The sequence below is a fragment of the Rana temporaria genome, chromosome 4 (assembly GCF_905171775.1).
Source record: "Rana temporaria chromosome 4, aRanTem1.1, whole genome shotgun sequence".
Lineage (NCBI taxonomy): Eukaryota > Metazoa > Chordata > Amphibia > Anura > Ranidae > Rana > Rana temporaria.
In genome coordinates, this window is record NC_053492.1 from 341477719 (window position 1) to 341500587 (window position 22869).

At 45.7% G+C, this 22869-nt stretch overlaps 1 protein-coding gene across 1 annotated transcript in view; it reads left to right on the forward strand.

The window, feature by feature from the left end:
• The window catches only part of LOC120937505 (ADP-dependent glucokinase-like), a 52630-nt gene extending 40037 nt beyond the window's left edge, over positions 1 to 12593 (forward strand). The window contains exons 5-6 of the mRNA XM_040350781.1: positions 7636 to 7772; positions 10599 to 12593. Of these exons, the coding sequence (XP_040206715.1) occupies positions 7636 to 7772; positions 10599 to 11266 (805 nt within the window). The 3' untranslated portion in view covers positions 11267 to 12593. The remainder of the gene's footprint in view (positions 1 to 7635; positions 7773 to 10598) is intronic.
• Positions 12594 to 22869: the final 10276 nt, after the last annotated feature.

The following is a 22869-nucleotide window of genomic DNA, read 5'->3' on the forward strand; positions in this document are numbered from 1 at the left end:
CATGAAACCACTGTATGCAAGGCTGGATACATGTATCTGTCTGACCTGTATACCTGTAGCTGTGGACAGCTGGCCACAGGCACATGGATGGACATGGACTACATGATTTTTGCCTTGAATTTTTGACGGAAACAAAGCTAGTGTTTAATAGGCAATACTGTACTTCACAGAGCTAAAAAGGGCATATTTGGCTCTGTCTTTATATCCTGACTGACTATCCTGTCACTTTGATATTTAGAAATAATGTATTTTTATGTTTCTCCTTAATTACTTCTATGTTATTACAGACTAAATTTGATTCACTAATGAAATGACGACTGTTTAGCAAAGTAAATATTCACTGACTTTAATAAATAAGGGAAAGTGTTTACTTCAATCATGCTATCAAAAGCCTATTTTTTTTTTTTTTTTTTTATTAAATTTCTCTTTGTACATTATTAGGTACTACAACTAAACACCGATCAACCTTCTTTACTTTCATTCACTTTGCAGACTTTGCTCCTTTAGTTAAATATGTGGTATATCCGCTCATTGTGCACTGTGTAACAGAAGTAATAATGCAAATCACATTTGCAGAAGATTCAGCTATCAAACAATGAGCACTTCATGCCATCGGTAGAATATTACCCATGTTTGGCAATTAAATTCTTGCAGTTTGCCATTCCTCCCTCCCATGAGCCCACATCACCATTTATAAATTTTACCAAATAAGCACCCAATGTTATACAGTCATGCCGCTTACACACAATCAGAAATTCTGACCGTGTGTAGGCCCCATCGGACATTTTCTGTCGGAACTTTCTACAGCAAAAATTTGAGAGCTGGTTCTCAAATTTTCAACAGGATAAGTTCTTGTCGGAAATTCCGATCGTCTGTATGCAATTGCGACGCACAAAAATCCTACGCATTCTCGGAATCATTAAACTTAATTTATTTATCGTACATCACGGGACACAGAGCAGCATATTCATTACTATATGGGTTATATGGAGTACCTTGAGGTGATAGACACTGGCAATCTCAAAAACAGGAAGTGCCCCTCCCTATATAACCCCCTCCCATAGGAGGAGTACCTCAGTTTTTACGCCAGTGTCTTAGGTGTTGGTCATTGTTTAGCTTGCCTCCACATCCTTGGGATTAAGGTGGGCTAACCGGTTCTGTCCAAAGGCCTCAGTGCTAAAGTGGTCAGCAACCGGACCCCAAACCATTGGGGTATAGCCCATAATGCTTTCTGTCACAGAGAGCTGGACTCTGGGCCCAGAACTTAGAAACCTTTGGGGGCCTAATGTTTCTGTTGCCAGGGTGCTATATGGGCCCAGGACAGTGGATCCTTCATAGGAACCCAGGGCCTGAAGGTCTAGACGCCCCACGGAGATGGGGGAAGATTGGACCTCTTGCTGTGGAAAGTCCTGCGGCATGGAGCAGGTAAGTGAAGGGGAAACTTGCGGAACTTGGTTCGCAGCAGGTTTTTTCTGGGGGAAGGTCACAGTGGGACATGCCTATGGTTTATGCGCTGCATCTGGCAAGGTGAGTCACATATCTTAGGATAGGATGACTTTGTATGTATATATTCCCCATAATCGTGACCTCCCTGGTAGTATTGCAACTGGTGCTAGAAAGCATTGAAAAAGGGCCTGTGTGTATAGTGACAATTCTCTCTAAGAGTAGCCCCTGGGAATCTATTGAGGTTTCTTATGTAAAAAGGGAGTGAATGCTCCTACCTGCAAGCCTGCTCAGAGAGGTCCAGGCGGTTGCTGCAGGGAAAGATGCCGCTCTGTGGATCCTGGCCTGGACGGCAGGATCAGCCTCTGACCTCCTCGTGTGGCCCCCTCCCCCCCCCCCTCGCCGGCGTGTGCGCGTCCCCGTGATATAGGCGCAATTTCGCGCCGTTTGCTGACAGGGGAAGGGCGGGCCTGTAGGTAAAAGGAAGGGGCAGCCCTTCCAAAAGGTTCCCAGCTCAGTGAAGTGTGGAACTGAGAGAGGAAGGACCAGAGCGGCAGCGTGGGGCGCCGAGGACACACAGTGGCCAAAGAACAGTATTACAGTCTTCAAAAAGACTGTCTTTTACCCTAAAGAAAGGAAAAGGGTTTCTTTTTCAGCAGTTTTTTTTGGCAAATACTACTAAAGGGGGACAGAATGGTTTTTCTTTCTTTGGTTTAAAAAAAAAAGGAAACAAACCAAGTTAATTAGAAAGAAGGCATTTTTTAAAGAGTCCCCCAGAAAGGTTTTTTGGGCAACAACTATTTATTTTCCCAAACACCGTTAAGTAGCGGGCGTACCTCGGTATTGTACCATGGCATCTGGTTTAGAGGGTACAAGAGGTGGGGATTCCCCCAGAGGCTCTGAGGTCTCAGACAAAGTCATGCCGCTACTTTCCCCAGAGGGAGCCTTGGTGGAACCATCGGGATCTGGGGCTGGAGCTGGCACGGGTCAGTCCAACCCTAGGGTGGTCACGGACGAGGTACTGTCCACCTCTCTAAAGGAGATGGAAAAAAGAATGGAAAAAATGATAGCCAAGGCTATGCGGGGCAGAAAACGGAATAGATCTCCGTCGCCCGAGTGTGAACCCTCAGATGAGGAGGTCCATTCCGCAGGGGAATTGGAAGACCTCTTGGACAAGGACCAAGTAGGTTCAGGGATCGAGGATCCGGGTACGGAGGAGTCTGGCGCAGCCTCCCAAGGGGAAGGCTGGTGGGTTCAAGTTTTAACAGACTTGGTCCATAGGACGTTCAACTTGCCAGTACCAGATCTCCAAGTATCAACGGTCTCAGCTTTGGGCTCACTAAGAGCGCCTCAAACCAATGCGGTTTTTCCGATCCATCCTCTACTAGAGGAAGTTATGTTCCAAGATTGGGCCAAGCCAGATAGAATCTTTGTACCGCCAAAAAGATTCTCTGCCTTATATCCTATGGAAGAGAAATTTTCCAAGAGATGGGCAGCCCCGGCTGTAAACGCAGCCATCTCATGTGTTAACAAATCTTTAACATGCCCTGTAGAAAACATACAGGTGTTCAAAGATCCGGTTGATAAACGCTTGGAAACGCTACTTAAAAACTCCTTCACTACTGCAGGGGCAGTAGTGCAGCCAGCTGTGGCTGCGATTGGGGTTGCACAAGCATTATCGGATCAAACTAAGCAGATGCTTAAACTTATTCCTGCCCAGCAGGCAGAAGAATTTTCGGACGTCCCTAGGGCCTTACGCTTTACGGTAGATGCGATTAAGGATTCTATCCAGCAAGCGTCACGTTTATCGTTATCCCTTATCCATATGAGAAGACTTTTATGGTTAAAGAGCTGGGAGGCAGAGCCCCCATGCAAGAAGCTCTTGGTAGGGTTCCCCTTCCATGGAGGACGACTCTTCGGAGAAGACCTGGATAAATACATTCAGACCATTTCAAGCGGAAAAAGTACTCTGTTGCCCACCAAGAAAAAGTTTCGAGGGCCTGCGTTTAAACGACAGTACTCCCCTGGGCAGGGGCCTTCCAATACCAAGCAGTATCGACGGCCTCCTGCAAGATCAAACTTTAACAAGTCGCAAGGACAGGCCGCCGGAGGCAAGAAGCAGTGGTTTCGCAAGCCAGCAAAGCCAGCCCCCAAGCCGGCCTTATGAAGGGGCGCCCCCACCCACGAAGGTGGGGGGAAGACTGCGTCTCTTTGCAGAGGTTTGGGAGGCCAGCATTCCCGACAAATGGGTACGGTCTTCCGTGGCTACAGGCTACAAACTAGACTTCCTAAAGTTCTCTCCTCATTTTCAGGAGTCAAGAGTACCAAACGATCCGCAGAAGGGAGCCGCATTAATAGCGGCATTGAATCATCTACTCTCTCAGGAGGTAATAGTAGAGGTACCAGTCCAAGAACAGGGGCTAGGTTTCTACTCCAACCTATTCATCATCCCAAAGCCCAACGGCGATGTCAGGCCAATTTTGGACCTAAAAATGGTGAATTCATACCTAAAGATCCGCTCATTTCGGATGGAATCCGTGCGGTCAGCAGCTGCCGCACTTCAGAAGGACGATTTTATGGCATCCATAGACATAAAGGATGCTTACCTTCATGTTCCAGTTTACCAGCCACATCAAAGATTTCTACGCTTCTCGGTGGCTCTACGTAATTTCCAATTCGTGGCGCTTCCCTTCGGGTTGGCTACGGCCCCCCGGGTGTTTACGAAGGTCCTAGCTCCAATCCTAGCCAATCTAAGGATCCAAGGGGTCACGATCCTAGCATACCTGGACGACCTCCTAGTCATAGATCACTCGTCTCCTGGCATGGAACGAGCAGTGGCCCTCACAGTTCAGTACCTCGAGAGGTTCGGCTGGGTCCTAAATCGAGAAAAATCAGCATTCCAGCCCACAAGGCAGTTGGAATATCTCGGCATGAGATTAGACACAGAACAACAGAGGGTGTTTCTACCTCTGATAAAGGTCAAAGCCATCAAGGAATTAATCCTACTGGTTCTAAGCAAGAAAGAACCAACTGTTCGCCTATGTATGCGGTTACTAGGCAAGATGGTGGCCACATTCGAGGCGGTACCGTACGCCCAGAGCCACACTCGCATCCTGCAGGCAGCCATCCTGTCAGCATGGAGCAGGAGGCCACAGGCCTTGGATATCCCTTTGCCGCTCTCATCAAGAGTCCGACAAAGTCTGTGTTGGTTGTTAGACCCTCAGAATCTACTGAGGGGGAAGTCTTTCAGCCCAGTGGCTTGGAAGATAGTAACCACAGACGCCAGCCTGACGGGCTGGGGAGCAATTTTGGATGGTTGCACTCGCCAAGGTACTTGGGCAAAGCCAGAGAAGCAGTTGCCCATCAACATCTTGGAGCTCAGAGCTGCTCGACTAGCCCTCAGGGCTTGGACGGCCAAGTTGCAGGGGTTCCCGGTGAGAATTCAATCGGACAATGCCACGGCAGTGGCATACATAAATCACCAAGGGGGAACCAAGAGTCAAGCCGCTCAGAGAGAGGTGAGCTTGATTCTCCTATGGGCAGAAGCCCATGTGCCCTGCATATCGGCAATATTCATACCAGGAGTGGACAACCTTCAGGCGGACTTCTTAAGTCGCCAGACTCTATGGCCGGGGGAATGGTCTCTACATCCACAGGTCTTTCAGACACTCTGCCAGAGATGGGGAGTGCCGGACGTGGACGTCATGGCATCAAGGCTCAACAAGAAGCTAGACAGGTTCATATCCCGCTCAAGGGATCCGATGGCCTGCGGAACCAATGCGCTGGTTTGCCCTTGGCATCAGTTCAAACTACTTTATGCTTTTCCCCCGCTCCAGTTACTACCCCGCCTGCTGCGCAGGATCAGGGTGGAGCACATACCAGTCATCCTGGTAGCTCCAGCATGGCCCAGAAGGGCATGGTATTCACTAATCCTAAAGATGGTAGTGGGAGATCCTTGGACTCTTCCTCTAAGGCCAGACCTGCTATCGCAAGGTCCGATCCTCCACCCTGCCTTACGGCATCTAAATTTGACGGCCTGGAAGCTGAATCCCTGATTCTCAAGGGTAGAGGTCTGTCTCAGAAAGTAATCTCTACCCTAATCAGAGCCAGGAAACCGGTCTCTAGGGTGATTTATTACAGGGTCTGGAAGGCCTATGTAGGTTGGTGTGAGTCCAAGCGATGGCTTTCTCGCAAGTTTACCATCGATAGAGTATTAAGTTTTCTCCAGCTAGGAGTGGATAAAGGACTGGCATTAAGCACTATCAAAGGACAGATTTCAGCTTTGTCAGTGTGGTTTCAGCGGCCGCTGGCCACCCACTCGCTGGTTAAGACCTTCATTCAAGGGGTCTTGCGTATTAATCCTCCAGTTAAATCCCCGCTTTGTCCGTGGGATTTAAATCTTGTTCTGTCAAGATTACAGAAACAACCTTTTGAGCCATTGGCTGAAATTCCTTTGGTTTTACTGACAAGGAAGTTAGTATTTTTGGTCGCCATAGTTTCCGCCAGAAGAGTATCGGAACTGGCAGCCTTATCCTGTAAGGAACCATATCTTATTTTTCATAAGGACAGGGTCGTTCTCCGCCCTCATCCTTCCTTCCTACCAAAGGTTATATCCAGTTTTCATCTAAACCAGGATTTGGTATTACCATCCTTCTTTCCTAAACCTACTTCCAGACAGGAAGGGTTGCTGCATACCTTGGATATTGTCAGGGCCATGAAGGCCTATCTTAAAGCTACAGAGAAGATCCGGAAAACAGATGTGTTGTTCATTTTACCGGATGGGCCCAAGAAGGGGCAGGCAGCTGCAAAATCCACCATCTTGAGGTGGATTAAACAGTTAATCACTCAGGCCTACGGCTTGAAAGGGTTGCCTCCTCCGTTATCATTAAAGGCTCATTCTACTAGGGCCATGGGCGCCTCCTGGGCAGCACACCACCAGATCTCTATGGCTCAAGTTTGCAAGGCGGCAACCTGGTCTTCAGTCCACACGTTTACAAAATTCTACCAGTTGGACGTAAGAAGGAATACTGATACAGCCTTTGGGCAGGCAGGCTGCAGTTTGAGACCCTCTGATTCCGGGGGCTCCCTTTTGAGTTAAATTTAAAAATTATTTTTCTCAACTAAGTTGGATTTATTATGATTTGAGTATATCTCTAAATTAAATCCTTTTGTTTTGGGAAGATGTTCTCCCTCCCCTCATTGTAAGCATTGCTTTGGGACATCTCATATAGTAATGAATATGCTGCTCTGTGTCCCGTGATGTACGATAAAGAAAAAGAGATTTTTAATACAGCTTACCTGTAAAATCTTTTTCTTGGAGTACATCACGGGACACAGAGCTCCCACCCCTCTTTTGGGGACCATTTTGGGAGGCATACTGCTTGCTACAAAACTGAGGTACTCCTCCTATGGGAGGGGGTTATATAGGGAGGGGCACTTCCTGTTTTTGAGATTGCCAGTGTCCATCACCTGAAGGTACTCCATATAACCCATATAGTAATGAATATGCTGCTCTGTGTCCCGTGATGTACTCCAAGAAAAAGATTTTACAGGTAAGCTGTATTAAAAATCTCTCTTTTTCTCGGCTCGTCGCCGTGTTGAACGTCACCGCATTCTTGACGCTCAGAATTGTTGACAACATTTGTGTGACTGTGTGTATGCAACACAAGTTTGAGCCAACATTCCGTCGGAAAAAAATCCATGGTTTTCTTGTTGGAAATTCTGATCGTGTGTACGCGGCATTGGTGAAAAGAATGGACACATGGATCAAAATCCAGATCTACGTGTGTCCTTTTGTACTGTAACCATCAATTAATAGCAGAAATAAATATTCACTACTGCTACAGACTTTCAGCTTGGGGAGAAATATTGTCATGTGTATATGATAGTATTGGTGTTTATAACATTTTTAAGTGCTGGCTAGCTTAAATATGGGGGTATACGGAGTGTAGGTACAGGCATTTAAAGAAATTATTCCTGTGTAGGAATGATAACAATATTATAAAATATTATTGCTGGCAGGGACGTGCATATGGTTTTAGAAGGCTGTTATACTCATCTATAGGACACCACAGAGAACTTTCTTAGTACAGGCAGTAGGGGTAATCATTTTTTTGAGGAAAGGAAAAAACAGATTAATCAGATGACCAGTTTTTTTTTTTTTTTAACTTGAAATAATTGTATTCCTGACAGGTACATCGTACACAGTGACTCTCATAATCCCATGATTGACTCCCTTGAAGATTTCAGATCACAATTGAAAAGTTTTAAGCCTGATCTTCTTGTGATCGGTGGGCTACAAATGATGGATAGCTTCCCCTTTAAACCAGGTGAGGATAAAGCAACTCCATGGCCAGAGGTGCCTTCACATACAGTACCTGCAGCCACCTCCAAAACAATGTGGCTACAGCCAAATTCTGAACTATTCTGATGTGCAAAGTTCTGGCACATCCTGGTAGTGTTTAAAGCCTACCTTGTGCATTATCTTATTGGCAACAGATCATAGTGATGGGCCAGTTGGATAGTATGAGAAACAGCTGCAAGCTTCAACATTACCAGTTAAACAAGTGTTTGAGTGTTGGTGATTAGAACTTCCCAGGATGCAGCTAAAGAGGTAGGGTCTTGGAGGCTGCTGTACATATGAAAAGCACCTTTAGGTGCCTGCACTTTATATTTTACATCTTTTTATTTATGTAATTTTGTAAAGGTAAATTGAGCAGCTTTGCCAAAATATGAAAACTGCTCTCTGCTTGGTGTTAAGGGCTTTTCATGTCATTGTGCTGCATTGGCACACACATGTTAATGTTCTGCTGCGCATTGTGTTGCATTAGTTTGTGTTGGGGTCCCATTCAGATTAAAGTGTACCAGTGCATTGCATTAACAGTGCGAAGGTATGAGAGGTCCCATCTGTGCCTATAAGTCAGTACCCCAAGCCTGCATTTGATCCAGAGAAATACAGAAATGTGGTGCAGTTTGTCCTAACAGTAAAAACATCCTTAGTTTGCTGGATCAACATTTTGTACAGTGTTATTTCTTATAAATATTATTAGCCATTTATATTTTGTGATTTCTTTTTTTTTTTTTTAATGATCGCAATACACAAATATGTGGAGTCAGGGCGGACCTTTTTCACCCTACCCCCAGTAACGTGCACTTCCACCATGTATCCTGGGCAAATTGTACTGCCTGGAAGGAGGCCACTATTAGGCCTAGGACTCTCATTGAGAATTTCAATGTGGGATGTCTCTTGGATCTCAGTTCTTAAGCATGTGATCTTAGAGAGAGAACTTTTTTATTTCTGGGAGAGACTTTTGCTTCTGTCAAGGAGCAGATCCAAGTATTCCAGGCAAAGGGAAAGCTGGAGAACAGATTTGTTTGAAATTGGCAAAAAAATAAATTCTATATTTTAATTACTGGTGTTGACTAAAAAAGGTTTTGCATTTTATTGAGGTTGAGTATTTATCTTTTTCCCAGGGCTATGTTTGATACCCTTTTTTTATTTATTTTTTTAAAGTAATTTTGCCTCTTTTTTTTTTTTTTTGCCATTTATGTTTATCTTGGATGTGGAGCCAACTGAGCAAACTATATTCCTTATATGTGTACAGTGAGGGGAAAAACATATTTGATCCCCTGCTGATGTTGTACGTTTGCCCACTGGCAAAGAAATGATCAGTCTATAATTTTAATAGTAAGTTTATTTTAACAGTGAGAGAGAGAATAACAACAAAACAGAAAAATGCATTTCAGAACCTCCTTCCCTCAGCCAGGGCACTGAAAATGGGTCATGGATGAGTATTCCAGCATGATAATGACCCAAAACACACAGCCAAGACAACAGAGTGGCTCATGAAGAAGCACATCAAGGTCCTGGAGTGGCCTAGACCGTCTCCAGACCTTAATCCCATAGAAAATATGTGGAGGGAGCTGAAGGTTCAAGTTATCAAATGTCAGCCTTGATTTGGAAAGGATCTGCAAAGAGTTGTGGGACAAAATCCCTCCTGAAATGTGTGCAAACCTGGTGGCCAACTACAAGAAATGTCTCACTTCTGTGATTGCCAACAAGGGTTTTGCCACCAAGTACTAAGTCATGTTTTGCGAAGAGGTCAAATACTTCAGTCATTAAAATGCGAATCCAATTTATAACTTTTTTGAAATGCGTTTTCCTGGATTTTTTGTTCTCTCTCTCACTGTTAAAATAAACCTACCGTTAAAATTATAGACTAATAATTTCTTTGTCAGTTAGCAAACATAAAATCATCAGGGGAACAAATACTTTTTTCTTTAACTATATTAAGATTTGTTGAAATTGATCGCCCAGGCAAAGGCTTGAAGCAGCTTAATTGTCTTGAGGACATTTTCTGATAGCTGCAAGGGGGATGAGTCCTTATGAAGAAGGTTGTCTAGATAGCCTGTGATTTGAATGCCCTGAGTTCTGAGAAGAGCAAGTGATCTTGCGGGAATCTCCTGCAGTGACCACCATTATCGGAAACTGGACCGGCTACTCACACTCCCTCCTTCCTGGCAAACTCTCAAGAAAGTGAGAGAGAGGGAGAGAGCTGTGCATGATGTCATAAGCCTAGGCTTTTTACCAGTCGGGAAACAGGAAGTGGACTGTATAAGGTATTTACTGGCAGAAGAAGATGGTTTTACTATCCAAAGTTAAAACGACAAGGGCAGAAGATTTAATAGATGGAAAGTTGAAAAAATTACCACTTCCCGCCTGGCCTATATTTAAAAAATGTCAATTTTTTTTTTTTTTTTTTTAGCAAAAAATAAAAACCCCAGAGGTGATCAATTACCACCAAATGAAAGCTCTATTTGTGGGAAGAAATTAAAAAAAAATTGGTTGGGTACAGTGTTGTATGACTGCGCAATTATCATTCAAATTGCGACAGCACTGAAAGCTAAAGATTGTCCTGGGCAGGAAGGGGAAAAAGTGTCTGGTATTGAAGTGGTTTATGCATGTGTGTAAAGCAAATTAGGCAAAAAAGGGTAGCAAAAAGTGTAATCCAGCATCTAGTTATATATTCTGTATATAATCTGCTAATTACATTTTTAATAAATAAAATACATTCTTTGCCCTAAATTGTGTTCTGTTGGCATTTTTAAAAACCCATGCTCTGTAATTTCACCACTTTTATATGATTATTTTTTAGGTCAGCGTGAAGCAAGATTGAAGGCGATTCAAGAAATGGTGTTGTCCATGGACCAAAATATAGGCTGTCACTTTGAGATGGCATCCTTTGTGGAGCAAAACCTCATGAAAGACTTGCTAGAGTATGTCATACCTTACTCTGATTCTCTGGGAATGAATGAGCAAGAACTTCCAAATCTCCTCAGTTTAATTAAAGGGGGAAACATTACAGTCCTCTCTGACCCTTATCCCCGTGTGGCTTCCATTCTCGACCAAATGCGTGAACTTTATCAGCTGCTTGGATCCAGGGAACTTAAAGAGGGTCAGAGGAGGCTGACCCGACTGCATGTTCACACGCTAGCATTTCAAGCTATGTTAGTGGGCAAAGAATCCATGTGGAAGAACACAATGTCTGCTACAGCAAAGGCATCTCTTACTGCTAATAGGCATGTTTGTGGTTCTGCACATATTGACACCGGCAAGGCTAAACTCATCATGGATGATTCTTTCTCAATCAGCAGAGAAGTAGGCAGCCAGAGGATACCTTTTAAAGAAAACCGCCCTGTGTCTTGTTGGGAAGAGGACACTTATGAGATCTGTCTAGCACCTGTTTTGGTCTGTACTGAAGTTTTTCAGACAGCAGGTGGAGGAGACAATATATCTGCTGCAGGACTGGTGTTGCAAATTTGAAACCATAGTCGATTCATGATTTTGAGAAGGCCAACATTCCACAACTAGAGAACCCTGTGACATTTTAGATGTATGTTTAAAGGACGGTGTGAGAAAAGGGGTACAATGCATACTGACATGATTTAAGGCATATTTTGTTTACTAAGAAACAGCGAAATCGGTGAGGATTCATTATTTTTGCTCGAAATACCATTCCATTTTTTCCTAAAGGTCAGTCCACCCAAAACGAATAGCGAATAATGCACAAGATTCAGATTCCATGTTGCTGAGTGAGCATGGACTTACGAGGATAACAGTGGGAAGATATCACTACAGAAGGCACTTTCAGTATCTTCCCAAAAATAAAAGTTCAATCAGTTTTAAATGAATGGACATTTGAAAGTCAAAACGAGCCCCAGTGTAAATCTGCTAAATATACATTCAGGTGTTCAATGTCTTACAATTTGTATCGTTCCTAAAGTGGCCACAGTCTGAGTAGAGAAGCTTCTTCCCTACCAGCATGCTTCGGTGTGGGACCCTTGCTCTTTGTGGGGAAGCAGTGATTTCCCTGCTGAGCCAAATCTCTGCAATCGGAAGGGAACATGACTGCTACAGATTTGCATAGCAATATCTCTGAGGCAATGGTCCTAAATGCTCCCTACTGAGTAACACAGGGAACAAGGGTCCTTGTTTACAGTGTGCTGGCAGGGAAAAGGTTTTTCTTCTTAGGCTGTGCAAATTATAATAGCGGTTTTGTGCCGGCTTGTAGTAGCGTTAGCACAGTACATAAAGGAAAAAAAAAAAAAGCTGTTGGAAGCATTTTATTAGCGTTTATTTCTGCTGGGGAAATTGCTAGTGTGCATGGAGCCTAAAACCTTAAACTCCTTTTGTTTTGATGCACATATAGAATATATTTAGCAAATTTAAACTGGAGGTTTAATTGGACTTTAAAGTGTCAAAGGTAGACATTTTGTTCGTTACCCATATCTCTGTAATTTACTCAGAGAATCAGTGGGGTGTATTCCCTAAACTATTAAATACCTACTTGCTTTTATAATGTGAAGAGGTCAGACAGACCTTCCATATTTTATATATATGTGTTAATTTTTTACGTGTATGTTCATTTTAAGATTTTTTTTTTTTTTTTTCTTCTCTTCAACAATGATTATGCATAGACTTGCATTCCTTACTCTCGTTGTATTGTATTACAGTAACTGAAATGTGTTTGGGGCTATTTTTCCCCCCCCCCTTGACATTTTTCCCCGTTCATATGCTTTTTAATTGCACAAGTACGTTCTAATCATTCCTCTAAAAAATATTGATTTTAATGAAAACCTTACTTGACCCTCCTTGCTTGTCTTTCTTGATCCATTTTCAACACCAGTGCTCCCACAAAGACCTCTTTCCCTAAGTCAATTTCTGCATTCTGCTATGTGAGCTAACTTATGTTACATACAGGTGCAAAAGTTCATACTCTGGGTCCTTGGTTTCTAAATGAGATGTAAAATTTGCACTTATCAAAAAAGAGGACTTTGGAACACTGAGCAACAGACCAGGTCTATTTTTCTTTAGCCCAGGTAAGACGCTTCTGATGTTTGTTGTTCAGGAGTGGCTTGACAAGAGGAATAAAAGGATTTTTAATAACGGCTTACCTGTAAAATCCTTTTCTTTATCGTACATCACGAGACACAGAGCAGCATAGTAATGACTATGTGGGTTATAGAGCTTACCTTCAGGTGATGGACACTGGCACTCAAAGACAGGAAGTTCCCTCCCTATATAACCCCTCCTACACCGGGAGTACCTCAGTTTTGTAGCAAGCAATACAGGTCCCAATATTCCCCAAGAGGGGCGGGAGCTCTGTGTCCTGTGATGTACTCCAAGAAAATGATTTTACAGGTAAGCTGTTATTAAAAATCCCTTTTTCTTTATCATACATCATGGGACACAGAGCAGCATAGTAATGACTATGTGGGATGTCCTATAGCAATGCCAAATGAGGGGAGGGAAACCAGAAGTAAATCACCTATAAACATATAGGCGCCCCCGGACGCGGGGATCTAAACAGCAGCCTGCAGAACCGCAGGCGCCCTCTAACAGTCCACACATTTACAAAATTCTACCAGTTGGATGACGACCAGGTCGCCGCCATGGAGACTTGATGGTGCACAGCCCAAGAAGCGCCCACTGCCCTGGTAGAGTGAGCCTTTATTGATACTAGGGGATCCTTCCCCTTTAATCCTGTAGGCCTGCGAGATTGTCTGCCGAATCCATCCAGAAATAGTGGCCCTAGACGCTGCCTGGCCCCTCCTGGGACCTTCTGGCAGGACAAATTAGACCTTAGTCTTTCGGATCTGGGCAGTAGCCTTTAGATAGACCTTGACAGCCCTTACTACATCCAAAGAATGTAGCATTCTTTCCTTCTCAGAACTCGGATTTGGAAAAAAGGAAGGAAGGATAAGATCCTGGTTTAAATGGAAACCCGATACTACCTTCGGGAGGAAGGATGGATGAGGCCGTAAAACGAACCTATCTTAGTGGATGACCAAGTATGGTTCCTGACAAAGAGCAGCTAACTCTGAAACTCTTCTGGCCGAAGACATGGCCACCAGGAACACCAGCTTCCTAGTTGGCAAAACCAAGGGAATCTCCCTCAATGGTTCAAAGGGCTGTTTCTGTAGAGCCGAGAGGACCAAGTTTAGGTCCCAAGGACACAAGGGGGTCTTAATTGGGGGATTAATCCACAAGACTCCCTGCAGGAAAGCCTTGACCAGAGAGTGGGTAGCTAATGGTCTCTGAAATAATACGGACAAAGCCGAAATTTGCCCCTTAATGGTGCTGACGGCTAGTTTCATGTCCACGCCAAGTTGAAGAAAATCTAGAATTCTTCCAACAAGAAACTTACGAGGGTGCCACCCCCTAGTTTCATACCAGGCTACGTAAGCCCTCCAGACCCTGTAGTAGATCAGTCTTGACACAGGCTTTCTGGCATTAATGAGAGTGGCGATCACCGGCTTAGAGAGCCCTCTCCTTCCTAAGATGTAGGATTCAGTCGCCAAGCTGTTAAACTTAGCGACTGTAAGGAAGGGTGGAATATGGGGCCCTGAAATAGTAGGTCTGGTCGATGTGGAAGGGACCATGGATCCCCCACTGATATCTTTACGAGTAGTGTATACCATGACCTTCAGGGGCCATGCCGGAGCTATCAGAATTACCGGCTTGCCTTCCACCCAAATCCTGCGAAGGAGCCGGGGTAATAGACGCACAGGTGGGAAGGCGTATATCAAGGAGAACTGGGTCCATGGACACACCAGTGCATCCGTCTGGCATACCAATGGGTCCCTTGTCCGGGACACAAATCTGCTTAGTTTTGCATTGAACCTGGATGCCATAAGATCTACATCCGGCGACCCCCACCTGCTGCAAATCTCTCGGAACATATGACATCTGAGGATGGAGGCACCATTCCCCTGGAGAGATCTGCTGGCGGCTGAGGTAATCCGCCTGCCAATTTTCTATCCCGGGGATAAATATCGCCGAAATGCAGGGCACATGCGTTTCTGCCCATGTGAGGACCTGATCGACCTCCCTCTGGGCTGGCCGGCTCCTTGTACCCCCCTGTTGGTTTATGTATGCCACGGCTGTGGCGTTGTCCGACTGAACCCTGACAGTTCCGCTGTCTAAGCCCTCAGAGCTAGCCGAATCGCCCAGATTTCCAGTTGATTGATGGGCAGAGACCCCTCTGCAGCTGACCACCTTCCCTGCTGGGATAGGTTCCCCATCACTGCTCCCCAGCCCGTCAGGCTGGCGTCTGTCGTTACTATCTTCCAAACGACCGGGCTGAAGACTCTCCCCTTTTGGAGATTGTGGGGGGTCATCCACCAACAAAGACTGCCGGACTAGAGGCGAGAGAGACATGGGGTAATCGAACGTCTGAGGTCTCCTGTTCCAGGCAGCCAGGATGGCCGCCTGCAATATCCTTGAATGGAATTGTGCGTAGGGTACTGCCTCGAACGTGGCCACCAGTTTCCCCAGAAGTCGCATACAGAGGTGAATGGATGGCCTTCCTTTGCTCAGGACTAACCGAATCAATACCCTTATAGTGTTGATCTTTGGTTGTGGTAAGAAGATCTTCTGGCTTTCCGTATCGAACAACATGCCGAGATACTCCAATCGTCTTGTTGGCTGCAAGGCCGACTTGTCCTCGTTTATGACCCAGCCGAGTGACTGGAGATACTGTACCATTACGCGTACTGCTCTCCTTAAACCGAGGGCTGAACGATCTGTTAATGAGATCGTCTAAATGCGCTATCACTGAGATCCCCGGGGATCTTAAGTTAGCCATCAGGGGTGCCAAGATCTTTGTAAAGACTCTGGGAGCCGTAGCCAACCCGAAGGGGGGGGCAACGAATTGGAAATGACGCTGACCTACCGCAAATCGTAGGTATCTGTGATGACCCGGAAATATCGGCACGTGGAGGTATGCATCCTTTATGTCGATGGATGCTAGGAAATCTTTGCCTTGTACTGTTGCGGCTACGGACCGGATAGAGTCCATCCGAAATGTCCGTATATTTAAATACCGATTTAGGCCCTTCAGGTTGAATAGTATCCCTGGTCCTGTACCGGCACCTCCACTATCACCCCCTGGTCCAGAAGCCGACTTAAGGCTGCCAGGAGAGAATCTCTCTTTCCTAGGTCTTTTGGCATGTTTGAGACAAGAAAGCGAGGAGGGGGGAACCCTCGAAACTCCAGTTGGTAGCCTGCGAGATTGTAGAGGGGAGCCATCTGTCGCGAACCTTCTCTTTCCAGGCCTCTGAAAAAAACTGGAGCCTCCCCCCCCCCCACCCGAGAGAGTGGGGGCGCCCCTTCATAGAGACGCCTTAGGGGCCGGATTGCCTGGCTTACGGGTCCAAGGTCTCCTGGTGCTTGACCTTGTGGCTTATTCCCTATGCCTGATCGACCTGGAGGCCGTTGATACTGTCGAGAGGCCGAAGTCCCCGGGGCTGAAGAGGGAGGGCATTTAAATGTGGGGCCCCGGACCCTTTTCTTTACCGGCAACAGGGTACTTTTCCTGCTTGAGATTCTCTGAATGTACCTATCCAGATCGTCCCCAAACAACCTTTCACCATGAAAGGGAAATCCTGCCAGGAGTTTTTTGCAAGGGGTCTCGGCTGACCAATTTTTCAGTCATAAGAGTCTCCGCATATGAAACAATGCTAGCGAGAGACGAGAAGCCTGCTGGATGGAATCTTTTGATGGCATCCACGGCAAAGCATAGGGCCCTTGGTAGGTCAGCCAAGTCCTGAGCCTGTTGGGCCGGGATATCCCTCAGTACCTGTTTAGCCTGGTCCTTTAAAGCCTGGCAGACCCCTATAGCCGCTATGGCTGAATTACTGCCCCTGCCGTGGTAAAGGAGGCCTTTAGCAAAGTCTCCAACCGCTTATCAAGTCCTTAAACATTTGGACATTATCCACAGGGCAGGTGAGGCTCTTATTAACACAAGATACTGCCGCATCTACTGTGGGGACCGTCCACTTTTTTGTGAACCTCTTCTCCATTGGGTAAAGAACCGCAAATCCTTTAGGGGGGGACAAAGAGCCTGTCCAGGCGAACCCAATCCTGATACATCAGATTCTCTAATAGAGGATGGATCGGAAAAACTGAATTAGATTGTGGGGCCCTTAAGGACCCCAAGGAGGAGACTGCACTCACGGACGGTACTGGCCGGGGTAGCTTAAAGGCCGAACGCACCATATCCATCAAGGACTGGATCCAAAGCCTCTCTACTTGAGTGGCTGAGAAGGGCTCCTCTAGAGTTGACTCCTCAGAATCTGCTTCCTGTAGCTCTTCTCCCGCTTGGTCCTCGCCCTTCTCCAAGGAAAAATCCTCCCTGTGCAGGGATTGATTTCCAGGAAAGGGGGACCAAGCCCGTTTCCTCTCGGGCAAAGCGGCCGCAATTAATGCCGCCAATCTTTATTCCAACCCCCCAAGGGTGGAAGCTAACACCTCCTCTGTAAAAGACAGGGGGCGCCTGGGTTGGAGCGACTGTAGCCCCCAGTGACCCCAATGGCTCAATCTGAGGACCAAACTCTGGAGTCTTGGGGGAGTATGGCGCCATAGAGGTCTGTCCCAGATCCTCCGAGCCCGATGGGGAGCCTTTTTGCTTTTTAGCGGTTTTCACTGTCCCTGACCCCTTAGGAGCCATGACCCTACTTGCAAGGACCGCTACAGGGACACCCACTAATCTGGACAAAAAATAGAGGAGGGGATCACTCCAAGGGTTAAACCCTGAGTACAATATGCCTCCTTGTCCAGATAGTTACTAGCTGGTCACTGTTGTCGGAGCTACAAAGACAGATTCAAATACAACCTGCTGAGGAACAGTGTGTTCGGGGTTAAGGTGAGTCTTCACTTTTGGAGAACTACTGCCCCAGTCACTGCTCTAAGAGCTCCAGCCATCAACTGCATTAGATGCTGCGTGTGCACTGTGTCCCATCTGCAAACTGAATCCTCTGCCCTTTTAACATGAGGCTGTCAGCATCTGGGCGAGTGTCCAGAGACGTCCCGCCCCCTCTCCCGATTGCGCACCCACGCGCGCACATGTCCATACGCCGCAGACGCCCGCCACATGCGCGCGCGCGCGCGCGCATGCCCGCCCAGGCCTGATGGAGGACAGCAGGAAATGAAGGGGGCGACCGTTCCAGGCAGGGGGGACACAGCACTGCGGGACTCAGCACATTAACCCAGGCTGAAGTAGGAAGACAATACAGATAAACAGTTTTTTACTTGCATACAGGTAAACAGTTTTACTTGCATTCAACCTAACAGCTTATGTAGGAATCAGCCAGGGGATATCTATATGGGTAAACTAGCAGCCATCCTGTCTATCAGACATAGTGATCATCATTGCCCATGCATAGCAGCATAATATAGACACCGAAAAAGATTGGAGGACCTACCGTCAGACCAAGTCCCGTAGGAACCTCCACTTACCTTTCCACGCTGCAGGGTGTTGCATAAGCAAGAGGCCCAATCTTCACCGTGGGTATTGTCAAAGACCTTCAGGGACCGGGGTCCATGGACCGGAACACCACTCCCCTGGACCTATATAGCACCCTGGCATCAGAAAACTTTTAGCCGTGGAATTGACCAAAGTACTGGAGCCCAGAGTCCAGCTCTCAAAAGAGAAACATTATAGGCCAAACCTCGTTCTTCCAACCGAGGCCCGGGTACCGTCCACTTTGGCTATGAAGCACTTTGAACGGATCCGGATTCTTAGCCTGCTCCAGTCCAAGAAGGACCCCATGAGCAAGAGCTTTCACGAACGTGACCAACACCTAAGACACTGGCAAAAAAACTGAGGTACTCCTGGTGTGGGAGGGGTTATATAGGTAGGGAACTTCCTGTCTCTGAGTGCCAGTGTCCATCACCTGAAGGTAGGCTCTATAACCCACATAGTCAATACTATGCTGCTCTGTGTCTCGTGATGTACAATAAAGAAAAGACATTTGAAGCCCATGTCCAGGATCCATCTGTGTGTGGTGGCTCTTGATGCACCGACTCCAGCCTCAGTCCACTCCTTGTGAAATTCCTTAACACTTTTGAATGGTCTTTTCCTGACAATCTTCTCCAGGCTGCGGTCATCTCTGCTGCTTGTGCACCTTTTTCTTTCACACTTTTCCCTTCCACATACCGTATTTTCCGGCGTATAAGACGACTGGGCGTATAAGACGACCCCCTAATTTTCCAGGAAAAATGTTGGTTTTGGGATATACTCACTGTATAAGACTACCCCCTTCTTGCTGTCTTTCTGGAAGCTGAGGGGGAGCCAGAACCGCTGACAGAAACAGGCTTTTTCAAATCTCACTGTGCCATTACATTACTCACTGTGCCATTACATTACTCACTGTGCCATTACATGCCCAGACTGTGCCATTACATGCCCCCACATTGCCACTGTGCCATTACATGCCCCCACATTGCCACTGTGCCATTACATGCCCCCACATTGCCATTGTGCCATTACATGCCCCCACATTGCCACTGTGCCATTACATGCCCCCACATTGCCACTGTGCCATTACATGCCCCCACATTGCCATTGTGCCATTACATGCCCCCACATTGCCACTGTGCCATTACATGCCCCCACATTACCATCACTTGCCCCTCACATTGCCATTGTGCCATTACATGCCCCCACATTGCCATCACTTGCCCCCACTGTGCCTGAACTTGTTGCCCCCCCCCCCAGTGCAATAACACTCACTTTTTTCCCCCAGCGCTGACAGTCTAACATGCTGCGATCGCGAGCGTGAATGATTTCAAAGCTGCGCCTTCACTGCAGAGTGTTCTGTGATAGGAGGAACAAAAATCTTCCCAGCAGCGCCTCTGTTATGTTTTCCGCCTATCACGGACGTCTTCTCATCTCGTCCGAGGATGAGAAGGCATCTGTGATAGGAGGAACAAAGAACAGAGGCGCTGCTGGGAAGATTTTTGTTCCCCCTATCACAGAACACTCTGCAGTGAAGGCGCGGCTTTGAAATCATTCACGCTCGCGATCGCAGCATGTTAGACTGTCAGCGCTGGGGGAATAAAAGTGAGTACTGAGACTGTACCCGGCGTATAAGACGACCCCCGACTTTGGATGCATGTCTTTGCATCCAGAAAGTCGTCTTATACGCCGGAAAATACGGTACATTTTTATTAATGTGCTTTGATACAGCACTTTGGGATCATCCAACTTTTTTTGCAATTACCTTTTTGAGGCTTTCCCTCCTGATGGAGGGTGTCATTGATGGTTTGCTGCACAACTGTCAGGTCAACAGTCTTTGCCATGATTGTGATTCCTACTGAACCAGACTGAGAGACCATTTAAAGGCTCAGAAACCCTTTGCATGTGTTATGGCTTAATTAGCTGATTAGAGTGGGGAACCTTTGAGCCTAGAATATTGCACCTTTTCACAATATTTAAATTTTCTGAGATTGTGGATTTGGGGTTTTCATGAGCTGCAAGCCATAATCATCACAATTATGACAACTTACGGCTTGAGCTATCTTGCTTTGCATGTAATGAGTTTATCTCATATATTAGTTTCACCTTTTAAGTTGCATTAGTGAAATAAATGAACTTTTGCACGATATTCTAACATTTCGAGTTTCGCCTGTATCTTGGCTTCTTCGGTACAATGCTGCATTGTGGGTCAAAAGGGGAAAGAATGCATGCCTGACCCATACTTGATAGTACATGGATTTTCAGCAGCATACTCAAGCAGTAGTGGTAAATATATGCCAAGGAGGTTGTCTGTGGATGGGATAGGAGGTTTTAATACAGGTGTGTTTAAGTGATAATTCCATCCAGCACTTAACTTTGCACTAGGCATTATATGGCATTTAAAGAAAAAGTGGTAAGGAAATTTTTCCCCAGTGGGGTTTTTAGCAGTGAAAATTCCAACAATTACAACATATATATTTTTTTTTTATTATCATGACTGTGTCCAAATGTACACATTTAATAAATTATTAAATGTGTACATTTGGACACCGTCATGATAATAAAAAAAAATTGAATCTCCATTTACAAGAATAAAAATACATACAGTTACAAACACAACATTGCAATTACAGTTGTACATAATAAGGACATCTGTATGTTGAATTTCTGACGCATTTCGATCCCTGATGCGGGATCTTCTTCAGAGGATTTATAGTTTGCTGTAATGAAATAAGTAATGAATTTAAATTCTATACCTAGGTGTATGCCCAATGGTTAGAAAACAAGAATATATAGTTACCAATCAACTGTGTTATAGGAACAGTATTCGTAACTGGAGTCCCACCAAATATGTTAAAAAGAGATCCCGGTGGTCTCCCGGCCACTGAACCTCCCAGAACGCGCTGCCGCCAAGCCGTGTGTGACTTGCAGAGAGTGATTCTAGGGAGAGAGGCACTTCTGGGGGCACGCAATTACATTTAAAGAAAAAGTATCCTCACATTTGAAAGTTCTAATTCAATTAGGGAGAGGGGTCAGCATCAATTACAACAAGTCGGCCATCTGCTGGTAACATTTTAAACAAATATTTACCAGCAGCTGGTTGATCACACATCACCGTTGGTGCTAAGTGTTTCTAAATAGTTTGTATAACTTCTTCCACCGTGTCCTCATGTGCCTGGACACCCCTCTAGAAAGCTATACAAGCATTCTAGTACAGTCTGGCAGGGCTGTGTGCTCAGCAGGCTGCTAGTAAACAATCGCTGACTGACTGGGCAGACATTGTGCACCCAAGCAACTGAATGCTTACTAGCAACTGGTTGATCATATAGCCCCCGCCAGCATAGACTGTGTTGGAATAGTTTGTATTGATTTCCTGAAGTGCATAACAAAGAACGCCAAGGAGGTGGTTAAAACTACTTGCTTCTAGTCAGTGCTGTGTAAAGGGCAGCAGGCTGCAATACTACACGATCCTTTCTGCAGACGGAAGGGAGTGTCGACTACGGTGCGGTCTTCTACCTCCCCTGTAGGAATTCCAATAAATTGGGCTTCAGTCATGGGTGGAGCTACAGCAGACAAATAAAATAAAAAAATGGGCCATGGATCAGAATAAGACCAAATGCTACATGTAGTTAGTCCCTTGGGGGATTTAACTAGGATTTTTCAAATGTGATAATACTTCTTTAAAAACACATTTTGTGGCACAAATAAACTGATGTTCACCCCTGCATGTTCATAGTCTTGTGCTTTAGGTATGCATTGTGCATTTGCAACTATGCCTTTAATAAAAAGGAGGGGGATTTCATGTGTGCCCATGATTTGTTTCATCTGTGCGTTACTTTCCTCGTTAGTTTAGGCATACACTTTGTCAGTTTCACCTTTTACTTGGACTTCACCTAGCAAATAGAGAACTCAATAGTGTAATTGTGATTCATGGGAGAAAGAGGGAGAACATCATATCATTAAACACACCTGGAGGGCTATCTACTAGCAGTGTGCAAAATGTGTTGCAATCTGTCCACAGTTAAAATTGATAATGCTATGCCTGGTGCATCTTACACGCTGGAGAACGAGAGTACACTTTCTTATCTACTCCTCACCATCTATATTCCCGGATAGACCTCTTTTTAGTCCCCCACCAGCTACTGTCGCTTGTCCTGGACGTTTCTATTGGACACATAACCTGGTCTGATCATGCACAGGTTATGTTACGCCTCTCCCTCCTCCCCGGATTTACAATAGCGCCTGAATGAGAGTCTGTTGCAGATCCCAGAGGTATTAACTGACATGGTTCAAGAACCCACAGCTTATTTTCAGACGAATGACACCCCTGAGAGTGACCCGGGTATATACATTCCTTACCCAAGGATATCGACCAAACATTTGGGGAATTCTATTCTTACCTATACTATCTCCCTTGTACTCCCCCTCTTAAATAGAAGATTACCTCTCTTCGCCTCCCATCCCTGATCCAAGGGGAGCTTGCATCTCGTTTGAGGAACTGAGTGGGGCAGTGAAGTCTGCCAAACAAAGAAAAGCACCCGGTTTGGCCGGTTTTACCATACAGTACTACAAGACCCTCCTACCCCTGCTGGGCCCACATATGGCAAAAGTGTTTAATGACCTAGGA